The 14,163-nt window shown below is 44.2% G+C and overlaps 1 protein-coding gene across 1 annotated transcript in view; it reads left to right on the forward strand.

Moving 5' to 3' along the window:
- LOC121171869 (sodium/glucose cotransporter 1-like) overlaps positions 1 to 14,163 on the forward strand; it is a 50,562-nt gene that overhangs the window by 13,647 nt on the left and 22,752 nt on the right. The window contains exons 4-7 of the mRNA XM_041003579.1: positions 3,648 to 3,752; positions 5,244 to 5,349; positions 6,078 to 6,158; positions 10,468 to 10,688. Coding sequence (XP_040859513.1) covers positions 3,648 to 3,752; positions 5,244 to 5,349; positions 6,078 to 6,158; positions 10,468 to 10,688 — 513 coding nt within the window. The remainder of the gene's footprint in view (positions 1 to 3,647; positions 3,753 to 5,243; positions 5,350 to 6,077; positions 6,159 to 10,467; positions 10,689 to 14,163) is intronic.

Below are 14,163 nucleotides of genomic sequence, written 5' to 3' on the forward strand. Positions count from 1 at the left end.
TAATAAAAAGAAAAGAAAAAAGAAATTCTTCCCAGAATGGCCAAAGGACAGACATAAGGACTGGCGAAGCAGTGGGAAGTCCAAGAAATAAGGGAACCAACCAACGAGAGGTTCAGCCCTCCAATCTGAGTGTGAATTTTGCCCAGATCCTTGGCTAACTACCAAATGAAACAGCTGCAGAGGAAACCTCCTGAGGGCCGGCCAAAGCAGCCAGTAACCCAAAGCCAAAAAGACCGAAACATGAGCTCTGTACATCACAGGGCGGCAGGGAATGGCATGGAAGATTTTTTTTTTAATAGATTTTTATTTTGAATTTTGATTTATCTGGTACAATTTTGTATAGGCTGGGATTCCTACTAAAACGAGACACAGCTATCCCCAGGAGAACAAAACAAGATTCTGAATTGCTACATTTTATTAGCTGGATTGGCCAGTTTTCCACCAAAAATGATTAAACATACGAAGAAAGGGGGGAAATAATTGCGACCCACCCTCCAATAGAAAAAAAAGCAAGCAATAAAAAGACACTGATCCTGTATGGACGCACATGTTGATTTAGTGAGAAAAAAAAATAATAAATAGTAAATGAAAATGCGATGCTAATGAATAAGTAGGAACCCTCAACAAAGAAACTGAAACTAAAGGAAATAGCTCAAAGGCAATTCCATACTTGAAAAGCATGGGAATTTAGTTGAAAAATGCACATGTAGGGCCACTCCACTTCAGATCCAGCTCCCTGCCTATGGCCTGGGAAGGGCAATGGAAGGTGGCCTACCTGCTTGGACCTCAGCCATCCACATGGAGCTCCTGCTCCCTGGCTTCAGCCTGGTTCACCCCTGGCCATTACAGTCATCTGGGGAGTGAACCAATAGATGGAAGACCTTTCTCCATGTCTCTCCCTTATCACTGTAACATTGCATTTCAAATAAATAAAATAAATCTTTAAAAAAGAGAAAGAATACAGTATAAGAAAAATAATGCGGTAATTAATAGAATTACGCATTCAGGATGCTGAAAGAAAAAAAAACCTGTCAACTAAGAATTCTATATCCAATGAAGGTATCCCTTTTAAAAAAATTATTTATTTTTATCAAAAAGGCAGATCAGATTCACATAGAGAAGGAAAGACAAAGATCTTCCATGCACTGGTTCACTCCCCAAATGGCTGCAATGGCTTGAGCTGAGCTGATCTGAAACCAAGAACCAGAAGCTCCCTCGGGGTCTCCCACGTGGATGCAGGCACCCAAGACTTTGGGCCATCCTCTACTGCTTTCCCAGGCCATAAACAAGGAGCTGGATGGGAAGTAGAGCAGCTGGGACAGAAGCAGGTACCCATGTGGAATGTCTGCACTTTGAGGTGGAGGATTAGCCGGCTGAGCCAAAGCACTGGCCCCATTTACATGTTTTCCTTTTTTGAAATGTCTTTTAAATCTTCTGAGTTGTAAGAGCTTTAAAAACACACACACATAGGAGCAATCATTTAGCAACATGGTTAAGACATAATGTCCCATAGAGGAGAGTCTGGGTTCAGCTTCTAGTTAGAGCTCCTCACTGCAGCCTCCTGTTACTCATGTGGGCCACCTAGCTTGTGTCCAATCTGTGGCTTCGGCTGCCACAGCCTGGCAACTGTGGAGGCTTGAGTAGTAAACTAGTAGAAAGGAGTTTACTAGAATTGTCTCTTTCTCAAACAACAAAGATTTACATATACATATATGTGTGTGTGTATATATATGTATCTATATATATTTGCTGAGTGTGTATTTTATTATGGATAAAATGTGTGTATAAATTTTAACCAGTAGGTGGAAGATCCTCCTCTCTGTCTCTCTTTCTCTCTGTAATTCTGCCTTTTCAATAAAGAGAAATGTTTTACAAAGAAAGAAGAAAGAAGGAAGGAAGGAAGGAAGGGAAATGGTGTGAATGACAAATAATCGCATGAAAAGATGCTATTATTAGTCATTAAGAAAGTAGTTATTACAATAAGTTTCATGTGCTTAATGTTATGGTCAGTGGGTACAGCTTCAAGAGGAGGCTCGGCAGAGGCTCAGGGAAAAAAAGAAAGTTAATTATTACTATGGTGGGAACATGATTTGGCTTCCAAACTTAGCCTGGAGTTTAAGCCCAAAAGTCCTAAGTTAATGATACTGAGAGGGTAGAAATTTAATCCGGTTATAGTGTTTGGGTGGCGGGCCTAGTGGGAGGCGGTTAGGGCGTTGGCAGCATGCCCGCAGAACGTAGTTCTCACAAGAGGGATGTTTGTAGAAGCTGAGTTAGGCCCAGTATCTCTCTCTCTTTTCCTCCCTGCCTCTTTCCTTCCTTCCCTTCCTCCCTTCCTTCCTTTCTTCCTGTCCCTCCCTCTCCCCTCATCACCCCTGCCCTTCCGTGGCTCACTGTAGAATCGGTACCTCCACACCCCACCATTGCCATCCTCCAGCTTTCAGCTTCAGTAACGCCTAGCCAATGGTGCAACCCAGTCTTGGACTTGAACCCCTAGAACCATAAGCAAAAATAATTCCCCTTCCTTTACAGGTAGCTAGTTCCAGGTATTTCATATGGTGATGAAAAGCTGACTAATAAAATTATACTTACAGATCTTAGGCCAGGCAAGTTACCTGATTTTGAAGTAAGGTCTTAATGGAAGTAATTCCATTTAAGTTTGAGCCCTAATCCAGTACAATATTCATAGAAGAGAAAATTTGGACACTGCCAAGCACAGAGGAAGGTGGTGTGAGGGCCTGGGGAAGAAGGCCCCAAGCCAGGAGAATCTGCCTGCCACAGACCCTCCCATCAGAGCTCTCCAAAGAAACCAACCTTATCCTCACCTTAAACTTCCAGGCTCCACAACTGTGAGGAGATAGGCTGCTGTTGTCTGAGCCATCTAGCCTATCCTATTTTGCTAGCCACAGTCCCAGCAAAGTTGCATCAGTAATGAGCATTAACTAACTTGGGAGAACTTCCTGACGCACTGAGCCATATGATTTTTGCGCCAAGCAAAAGGTGAGACTAACACAAGTTATCAGTGTGTAGTAGAGGGTCCATGATCTCCATGAAGCCTGCTGGGAAGTGTAGCCCCACAAGCAAGAGCACATGAGGACAACTGGGGCCAAATTCATGCTGATGTTAATTTACCAAGTGTTTATTCACCTGCCATGAGCCAGGCCCTAGAACATAGTGCACAGACAGTACTGTTCCTGCCCGAGACGGTGGAACAGCACAGCAGGGCCGTGTGACATGTGAGCACGGACGGTAGCTGTGTGGGCCCTGAGCACAGGTTGGAGCCCTTCCGGGGGCAGGCCAAGTGTTGAGCACTGGCGACCTGTGTCATGTACGGTGAAGCGCTTGGTCTGCCTCTGCCATCATTCCATAAAAGTGACTTGTCCTCCTTAGACACCCCCTGCTAACTGGATTTCCTTCTGCCTTCTGAAGATTGCACAGAAAGCTGGGTGGTGCTAAGGCTGCTTCAAGACAACAATACAGCTTTGCCTTTCTTAGTCCTCCCATCTTCACAGGTGTCGGAGGTTGTGACCACTGGGCCCCCAGCCACCACAGGCAGTATCTCTGACAGCACTCGGCGACTCAGGCTCACTCCCATGGACCTGCCTCCTCTGCGCTGGCTGTGCGATACTGACCTCTCCTCCTTTGTCCAGGTGGTGACAACTCCAGAATATTTGAGGAAGAGATTCGGGAGCCTCCGGATCCAGATCTTCATCTCTGTTTTGTATTTATTCTTCTGTATCTTCAACAGGATCTCGGTGAGTCAGGCAACAGCTAGCCCAAGAAAGTTAAAAATAAATCAAAAGGCAGGGTTTGAGATCATGCTAGATTTATTCCAGTGGTTTATTCCAAGGCTCCTTACAGTAGCTTCTGGCCTCTGCTGACTAAATTCCAGAGCAGGAAAAAATAGCTGAAAATAACATGCCACTGTACCTGATGTGTAGGTTACAGGAGTCTCCTCTGCATTCCCCAAACACCTTGACCTTCCCCCGTCATTATCATCAGGTGAGGCCAGCCCCAATGCAGTGGTGTTCACGAGCCATCTCTGGTCGCCGGGCGATGCACTTAGAACAGCCCACAGGTTTCCATTCGCCTTAAAAGGAAGTAGAAACCGCTGCATTTTGTTTTTCAAGACCCATCCCTGGGCCTTTCTGCCCCTGCCTGCCCACCCTTTGCTCTAAGCTATGCTGTGTGTGCTCTTGAGTCTCTCCAACCAGCAAGTTGAAGCCAGGCAGCTGTAAGCATTGATGAGCAGAGAGCATATGGTCCCTGGGAAGTAGATACTGAGGTGCTTCTCTACACCATGTCTAGAAATTTCTTTTCCCAGATTTCTGTGTGACTGACTGACTCCTCACTCCTTGGAGGGCAAACGACTCCCTCCTTGGAAATGACTCTCAACAATCTGCCCGGTCGGTGTCTACTCCATGACTGCTTTGCTTTGTTGTCCTGATCACCGAATGAGAGTGTTTATCTGTTTACTTCTTGTCTGTTCTTCCCCACCTCCTCCCTCTTGGATCTGAGGACCAGGTCTGGCTTGCTCCCTTGCATTAGGCCTGCACTGAGAAAACGTTTAGCACACAGGGCATCTGAGCGATACCTATTTTTGCATAGGTGAACAAGGAGCCCACATCATTTCCGTTTCCTTCACAAAATATAAGCTCCTCAAAGACAGTATCTGGGTGGCAGTGTTCCTCATGTCTTTGGACTCCGAGTGTCTCTGACACGTGTGGCCCTCAGCGAATGTGGGGTGAATGATTGGACAGATGGCACTCTGCCCACTAGATGCCAGGCTTTGGAGGCCAGAATCACAAAGCAAGAGGCTAGCCAGATAAATCATGTGCAGATGTTTGGAGATCAGTGTCCACTAAGCTAGGGGTCAACAAATCCCATTCATGGGCCAATCCAGGCAATGAGCTGCCCCGGACAGCCCTTCAGCCGAGGGCAATTTTTACAGTTTGAAAGGATTGCAAGAGTAGACAGGGTGTGTGGCCGGTGATGCCAACCATGTCTGCCATCTGGCCGTTAACAGAGAAGGCCGGATGGCTCTTAAGAAACTGTCCTCATTGCCACTTGCAGTGGCAGAATTACCTAATAATAATAATGATGATGATGATGATAAATTAATTAATTAAATTTAAAAAGCACTCTGAGATTCCAGGGTAGAAGAGGGGCTAAATTGTGTTCGCTGAATGAATTGTTGATTCAACTGGAAACGGAAGTGCAGCCATTGACCTTTGTATTCTTTTCAGCTGGAGATAAGTCACTGTGCCATGTTCCTGAGGATGATTTTGGGCGTGGACGTTTACCTGGCCATCCTGGTCTTGCTGGGCATCACAAGCATTTACACTATCACAGGTGAGGGTTGCTGTAAACCACCCCAGGGGGATGGATACCACACAGACAGTGAGCAGTGCCGAGGAGGGGTACCTGAGCAGTCCAGCGACCAGGTAGAAGACTGACTCTTCAAAGGGACTGCAAAGGGGATAAGAGGGGAAAGGGAGTAAGGTCTTCAGGTGGAATCTTGTCCATAAGTAATTCTGACCTAGGCAGCTTCATTCTAGATTTGGAGAATGGGTGCTCTTATCCTTCATTTCTTCCAGTCACAAATACAAATCTTGGGTGTGTGTGTGTGTGCATGTGCGTCCCTGGCAGAGTCCCGGGCAGAGTGAAATGCATTCCATCAGTAAGTTGCGGTAGGAAGGCGTGTGCTTCCCACAGAACTCTGGGTCACGTTCTCTGACATTGTGGTGGTCACAACAGGGCCCGAGGGTACCATTAACATCTAACAGTTTGAAGCCAAAGATGCTGCTGTTGTTACTTACCAACTGAGCTTTTTGTGATGAAAGATGTAACATGTTTGCCTAGGAAAACCACTTCCAGGCTTTTATTTATCCTCAGAGTGGGAAGTAAAGGGAAACTGGGACACAGGAGGGCAAGATAAAGAATCCAGCAGAAAGATCATGAAGACGTTTGTGAAAGGAAACGGGATGCGCCAAACCTTAAATATAAGAAGCGCTGAATTAGAGGCCCAGAAGGCCCGAATGTGGAGCAGATGAGGCAGCTTTCCTTTCTCTGTCTTCCAGGTGGTTTGGCCACCGTGAGTCTCACCAACAGTTTACACACTATCCTCATGGTGTTTGGATCCTTGTTGCTAACGGGCTTTGGTGAGTCACACTTCACAAGATCGGGCACACCAGATACAGTCTGGCAGATGAAGGAGCCCCGAGGTCCTCAAAACCCAAGGACATTCTCGAAGGCCTTGCAAGTGTTGGGAGGAAGCTTCTGTTCACTTCAGGAGAAGGCAGAGTGGAGGCGAGAAACTCTTAGTGCGTTGGTGTCCCCCGTTGCATCCTGCCATCCTGTGGTGGGTTTGTTCAGGCTCCTCCTCTCCAGCAGAGGGTCCCTTTGGTCCACTTGATAGAATCCAGCTGTTGAGGCCAGTGGAAGAGCCACCCTCCCAAAGGTGCAATTCCATCATTCTTCTATCAACACGTCTTTCTCCTCTGGACTCACATCACTTCTGCACAACTTAAGATTAAATATAATATATATATATGTATTATGTATTTTTATATATGTATATATATATATACACAGTCAACCTTCTGTGTTTGTGGATTCTGCAAATCAGAGGTCAAAACTACTTGGAGAAAAAAATCGCACCTATACTAAACAGATGCAAAGTTTCTTTTTTCCTCCTTGTAATTCCCTAAGAAAAACAGTATAGCAACTATTTACACAGCATTTTAATTTCACTAGGTAGTGTATAAATAACCTAAAGATGATTTAAACTCTACAGGAAGATATGTATAAGTTATATGCAAATACTGTGTCATTTTATGTAAGGCACTCATACGTTTTTGGATTTTGGCATACACCGGGAGTCCTGGGACCAGGATACATATTCTAATTACTCACTGATTGCTTCACATAAGTAAATGATACTCCCCCCAAGTCTAAAACTTGCTAAGAACCAGAACCATTGCATTCCCCCACCACACACACACACACACACACACACACACACACACACACACACACACCAAGTGCAACTTTATGCATTAAGTCCCTACTAAATAAGTAGTTACTAAATTATAAGAATGAAAATAATAGCTGATATGAGTTGAGTCATCAGTGTAGGCATTTATCTATATCGCCTCATTTAATGAGAGCAGTTGTCATGAGGCATGATTATTTTTAATTATTCCAGTTTTACAGCTGATGAGTCTCAAGTAGCTTAGTCACGAGACACACCAAAAACAAAACACACACCCTAAGCTGGATCTTTCCAGCACCAAGCCTACCATACGCGCTAACATATTTTAATACCATAATGGAAGACGAACCTGCCTCAACATGGAAATTTCTTCCACAGCCAGGAGTGTGAGCTTAGTCAGTTTTAGTGTCACCCAGTAATCCGTGAGTCAGAGATGGGTCTTGCGGAAATGTAGAAGGAAAAGCTCTGGGCTCTGGGAGTGAAAAGTTACTATCATGAAACATGAGCCAAGCTGAGGCATCACAGTTCCGTGGAGCAATGCTTCCGGGCCCCACAGAATGAAAAACAGGTAGAATCACGCAGATCCACCCAGGCCTCCCTCTTACCATTCTGTGAGCGTTAGTGCTCCATGCAGGGTGCTTAGCACTCTGTTGCTAGGACACAAAATACATTTCAGCCATGGTTCAAGGAATTGGATTGTTTTTAGCCGCACTGGGAAATAGTGACTAACTGAAACAGCAACCCATAAACTATAAACCATGGTGAACCATTGTGGTCAATTATGTGCTCGTGTTAAATAGGAAAAAAAAAAAAAAACACCAAAAAACCAACCAACTTTAAAATGGCTACCCCCAACAATTGATAATGGCATCCAAATAAAATAAATTTTAGGATTAGGTGCACTATTCCATTTAATGTCAGCAAAAATTTTCTCTCTAAATAGTTAACATATTCTTCACTGAGAAATTTAATGCTATTTTTTAACTGGGGTACTCAGGTTAGCTTTTGATGAAGTAAGCCTGTACAAAATAATGAAATTATTATTTTCTTTTAAAAATACACACCAAGTTGTATATCCACCAATTGAGTTGCTATTCTTCAAAGCTAGTCACAGTGGGAATCGAAGTGTGTATAATTTGATTTTTCAGCAAACAAAAGGGCCACGCAGTTCGCCAGTTTTACTCCCCACAGACAGCCGGGATTATGTTTTGTGTGTATCCTTCCCAAGCCATTCTTCACACATGCAAGCTTTTTAAAACGCACAAGATAATACATGTTTCATAGCATCAAAACTGAGTTTTGCAGCCTGTTCTGTCACTAGTACCATGTTATAGGCGAATCACCCATGTCACACAGCCACTTTTTTTTTTTTTTTTTTTTTGCTTTTCCATTTGTAATCAGCTTTTCACAGTAGGCACAGATTGACGAAAGATCAAAAACACCCTAGTACCACGCACCCAGGTCCAAAAGTTATACTTTAGTTTTCTTCCTCTCTTGATTGGTAATTTTTGCTTATTTTTCTTGCTGTATTACATCAGCTAAGACATTCAGAAGAGTGTTAGCAGAAGCAGAGACCACAGGGTGGGTTTTGGAACAGTAGTTTAAAAATTTATTTATTTTTGTTTTTAGAAAGGCAGACATACAAAGAGAGAAGGAGATACTAAAAGATCTTCTACCTGTTGATTCACTCCCCAAGTGGCTGCACGGCCGAAGCTAAGATGATCCAAAACCAGGAGCCTGGAGCTTCTTCTGGGTCTTCTGTGTAGGGTCCCAAGGCTTTGAGCCATCCTTTACTGCTTTCCCAGGCCACAAGCAGGGTGCTGGATGGGTAGTAGGGCAGCCAGGACACAAACTGGCATCCATATGAGATCCCAACACATGCAAGATGAACGCTTTAGCCACTAGGCTATCACAATGGGCCCTGGAATAGTAGTTTAAATGTCACTTTTGTGTCCCTTACCCAAGGGCTTGGGTTTGTGCCCTGGCTCTGCTTCCTGTCCCAGCTTCCTGCTAACGTGCACCCCGGGAGGCTGCTGTTGATGACCCAAGTCCTTATGTACATGCCATGCACTTGGGAGAGCTGCAGGGAACTCTGACCTCCTGGCTTCAGCCTGGCCCAGCTCTGGCTATTGAACACATTTTGGGGGAGAATGAACCAGCAATCAGACAGAAGATACCGCCCTCTTTCTTTATCTCTCTCTCTCTTTCTCTGCCCCTCAGCCTTTTAAATAAATAAAAAGTAAGCAATTTTTTTAAAAACTTTATTATTAGAAAGATTTACAGAGAGAGGAGAGACAGAAAGATCTTACGTCTGCTGGTCCACTCCCCAAATGGCCACGTTGACCAGAGCTGAGCCAATCAGGAGCCAGGAGCTGCTTCTGGGTCTCCCACGCATGTGCTTGGTTCCTAGGCTTTGGGCCGTCCTTGACTGCTTTCCCAGGCCACAAGCAGGGAGCTGGATGGGAAGTGGAGTATCTGGGATATGATCCCAGCACTTGCAAGATGAGGATTTAGCCATTGAGCCATCTTGCAGGACCCAAAATACCTATTCATTTTGTAGTGACTCAGTTTCTTCTCATTGACTGGTCTTGACTCCAAATGATCAGAGCTCATTTCAATGATCAAGGCTGTTTAAAAGGAATATGATTTAACATGCATCCACTCCCCGCCGCCCCCCTCAAAAAGGATGTTTGTTTTCTTAAGTATATGCTTTACTACCTTGTAAAATTTTTTTGCCCTTTAATGTTACAAATCTGCACCACTGTTAGGATATCAGAAGAGAAATTCTAAAGGATCTTAAGGAAAATTTCACTGATGAAGTTTTAGAAATATTCTTCTGGCATTTCATGAAATTCATTCATGTCACGGTCAAGATTCCTTTATTTGTGATGTTCTTTCCTACCTAGTGTATGCAAGTACGTACTTGCTTTGTTTTGTGTAGCCGTACACAAGGGGATGGACTAGCTCCAGGACTCTGAATCAACATAGCAGGTGAAAGAGCTTCAGGTGGTCCCGCTCACTGCGAGCCCCATGGGAGGAAGCCATCTTTCACAGTTGCTTCAGTAGAAGAGTCCTAGAGCCACTTCTGATCTCACCCAGCTTGGGTCTCCTGTCCATCTGTCACACATCAGTTAGTGCCTGGGTACCCAGGGAAACGTTGGGCCAAGCCTGGGTCCCATGATGGAGCTGGGGCGGGAGGCAGTTTGACTAGGCCCACCTTACTAACCCACACATCATGGGATATGAGTTGAAACTAGGGGTTCTGTGACCAGAAGCAGGAAGGGAAGGACGCTGGGTGCACAGACCACCAAGGCCCGTGGCTCTTCCAGAAAAAGGTCTTGACTATGTCACTGCGCCCCATCACAAGTTTATGGATGAGATGCAGTTGGTCTCAGAGGCTCTGACTGTGCCATCTTGGCCCTTGAGTCATGTGCTAACGTGCTGTTTAAGGAGCTGATACCTGTGATGTTTTCCAGCCTTTAAGAATGTGGGAGGATATCAGGAGCTGCTGAATAAGTACCCGAAGGCCATTCCCCGCATCATAAGTGATGGCAACTGGACTGCCAAGCCGGATTGCTACCTCCCCCGCCGGGATGCCTTCCACATCTTCCGCGATGCTGTCTCCGGGGACCTTCCTTGGCCTGGGCTTGTCTTCGGTACCCCCTGTGTCAGCTTCTACTACTGGTGCACCGATCAGGTAATTAGAGATGTCATCACTGAAAAAATGACTGCCCCATGGGGCCCCTTGGGGGTCCACATTCCAGGCTGCGGCACAGTATCTGCTGCTGGAAGGACTGGCAGACCTGTCTGCTCTCCACGGTCAGATTTCCCTAATTGTTTTCACCTATTGCCTAAATAGCATTATAAGAAGTCATAATATAAACACAGTTTTCATGATGGGTGTTTGACATGGAAGTTTGAAGATGCTTTTGGGTGTGTCGATATCCCCTACTGGAATGCCTGGAGTCTCGACTCCACTTCTTCAAGACCTGTTAGTGTGCACCCCACAAAGCAGGAGGTGACAGCTTAAGGAGTTAGCTTCTTGCCACCCACCCGGGAGATCTGGATGAAGTTTCCAGCTCCTAGATTCCACTGCTGCACGTATATGGGAAGTGAGAGAGCAGCTGGAAGAGTCTCTCTCTCACTTCCTATCTTTGTCTACCTTCCAGTGAAAGCAAATAAAAAAAATTTTTCCACATCCCCATCCACAACATAGTTTTAATTTTTTTCCTTCCCCATCATTAGCTAAAACACAGGTTCCCCTACAAATGAAAATGAATTTTTTTGCTGTTGTTCTGATTGCCATAGAGCAGACGCATTCTTTTAAACCCATTATGGGGAAGCAGAAAGATATGAAAAGCATTCATGTGACCACCACCCCAGTTAAAAAATAGAACATAGCCATTACTTGGTAATAAAAGTAATGCATCCTTGCTAAAATAAAATAAGACAAAGTTCAAGCATGGAGCACCAAAATCCCATCAAAAAGTGACAGCACAGTATTATACCATATGCTTTCAGACACCTTTCAATACATATAAGCGAATAGATGTGTGTGAATGATTTAACGTGAGGTGCTGCTGCCACTGCCAGCGTCCTTTGGTTTTCTGTACTTTCATATTGGTGAATAACTAGCCACATTTTCCTTTCTTTTCTTATAGCTTTATTTTATTTTTATTATACAGGCAGATTTACAGAGAAAAGGAGAGACAAAAAGAAAAATCTTCCACCCACTGGCTCACTCCCCAAGCGGCCGCATCAGCCAGAGCTGAGCCAATCAGAAGCCAGGAGCTTCTTCCACATCTCCCACACAGGCACAGGGTCCCGTGGCTTTGGGCTGTCCTTGACTGCTTTCCCAGGCCATAGGCAGGGAGATGGATGGGAAGTAAGGCAGCAGGGATTAGAACTGGCACCCATATGGGATTCCGGCGAATGCAAAGCAAAGACTTTAACCACTAGGCTGTCTTGTCAGGCCTCCACATTTTCGTTTCTTAAGGATGTTTAAAATTTTTGAGAAACAGAGATAGATAGATAAACAAAATAAGCTCCCATCTGCTAGTTCTCTAATCCCCACGTGACCCCAGATAGCCAAAGCTGGGCTACACAGGAGCTGGGAGTGGGGACCTCAGGACAAGTTTCCCACCTGGGTGACAGGGACTCACCCAACAGGCACTCCAGCACGGGATGCAGGCATCCCGCCAGCACCTTAACCACCAGGCTGAACATCCACCTCTGTATTTCATCTTCCGATGTGTCCGAATACCACAGTACACCTGAGCATTCGCTAACGAGTGATGAGATTTCCTGGGTTTGCCCTACAGCCCTTGGCGCTTTGACCGTTCTTGGGCATACATCACTACAACACTTGCCTAACCCTTAGTGACCTTATGTGTACATTTCATTTGCATAATTACATGTCCCAATTCCTTATTATATATGTTCAGAGATACAAATTTAAATTTTTTTCTGGGCCAGGCGTGGTAGTCTAGCGGCTAAATCCTCACCTTGCATGCGCTGGGATCGCATATGAACACTGGTTCTAATCCCAGTGGCCCTGCTTCCCATCCAGCTCCCTACCTATGGCCTGGGAGTCAAAGACAGCCCAAAGCCTTCGGACCCTGCACCTGCATGGGAGAGCTAGAAGAAGTTCCTGGCTTTTTTCCTCTCTGTATTTATGACTTTCCATAATAAATCTTTAAAACAAAATTTAAATTTATTCTAATATCCAACCAAAAAGCTGCTCTCCTGAATTTTAATAACTTTCTATAAATTTTTAATCGACACCACGTATCACCTACAAATCATGAAAGGCCTATTCCTTCTGTTTTTTCTCCTTGAGCCTCTTGCTTGTTGGTCTTTTCTCACTATGCCAACTTGGATTTCAACTTAAAAATCAGCTCCAGTTACAGATGTTAATATTTCCTAGTTATAGATGTTAATATTTCCTTTTAGATGCAATTGTAAGAGAAAAGTAAGAGCGATCGTCAGAAACTAAACAGTGCCACTAGCAGGCTAGGTTGCAGGGTCATATGTATTTATGTATATTTATGTATTTTAGTTGTATAACTGTGTCAAATAAACAGTAGACCTATGTTTTAAGCACATTTATGAGTATTGATTATAAACAGGCTATAAAAGAGGCCCTATTATATTCTAATCAACAGATAGATACCATATACTGTGTTTACATGAATGAGAATTAAGACTAATAGCAAAAGAGTAACTGATAAAATCTCTTATGTCTGAAAATTAAGTAGCACGCTATTAAATAGCTTGTGGATTGGAAAGCAAAAACAAAATAGCATTTATAACTGAATGGCGATGAAAACACCGCATGTCAGCTTTTAGGGCATATTGTAGATAGTATAATGCACATTTTGGTAAATGTGAAAAGTTAGCTGTAATAAGCTAAACACTGAAATAAAAAAATTGCATAAAGACCAATAGACCGAAGAAGATTAAGAAGGCAGATACACAAGGAGAAATAAAATCATGAAAGACAATTTTCTGTTACTATAATGACACCCCTGAGGTCGGACTGTAGGAAGTCAAGAGGTTTATTTGGTTTATTTGAGGTGGATGTCTTCTGACTGAGATGGAAAGAAAAAAAGTGAGATTCACACAAAATACCCATCAGGAAGGAAGCATGTGAGAATACAGAATTTTTCAGAAATTACTTTTTTAAAAGTTACTTTTATTAGAAAGGTGTATTCACAAAGAGAAAGAGAGACAGAAAGATCTTCCATCTTTAGTTGACTTTCCAAAGTGGCTGCAATAGCCAGAGCTTGAGCTGATACGAAGCCAGGAGTTTCTTTTGGGTTTCCCATACGCGTCAGGGATCCAAGGACTTGGGTCACCCTGCACTGCTTTTCCAGGCCACAAGCAGGGAGCTGGATGGGAAGCTGAGCAGCTGAGTTGCAGGTGCTTGCAGGAAGATGAACTATTGGGTTACCATGCCAACCCTTAGAAATTACTTTTTTAAAAAAAGATTTATTTACTTTTATTGGAAAGGCAGAAATATATAGAGAGAAGGAGAGACAGAGAGGATGATTGATCTTCTGTCTGATGATCCACTCCCCAAGTTGTTGCAGTGGCTGGAGCTGAGCCGATCTGGAGCCAGGAGCTCTTCTGGGTCTTTCACACAGGTGCAAGGTCCCAAGGCTTTGGGCTGT

The sequence above is a fragment of the Ochotona curzoniae genome, unplaced genomic scaffold (assembly GCF_017591425.1).
Source record: "Ochotona curzoniae isolate NIBS_2020 unplaced genomic scaffold, NIBS_Ocur_1.0 scaffold_274, whole genome shotgun sequence".
Taxonomy (NCBI): Eukaryota; Metazoa; Chordata; class Mammalia; order Lagomorpha; family Ochotonidae; genus Ochotona; species Ochotona curzoniae.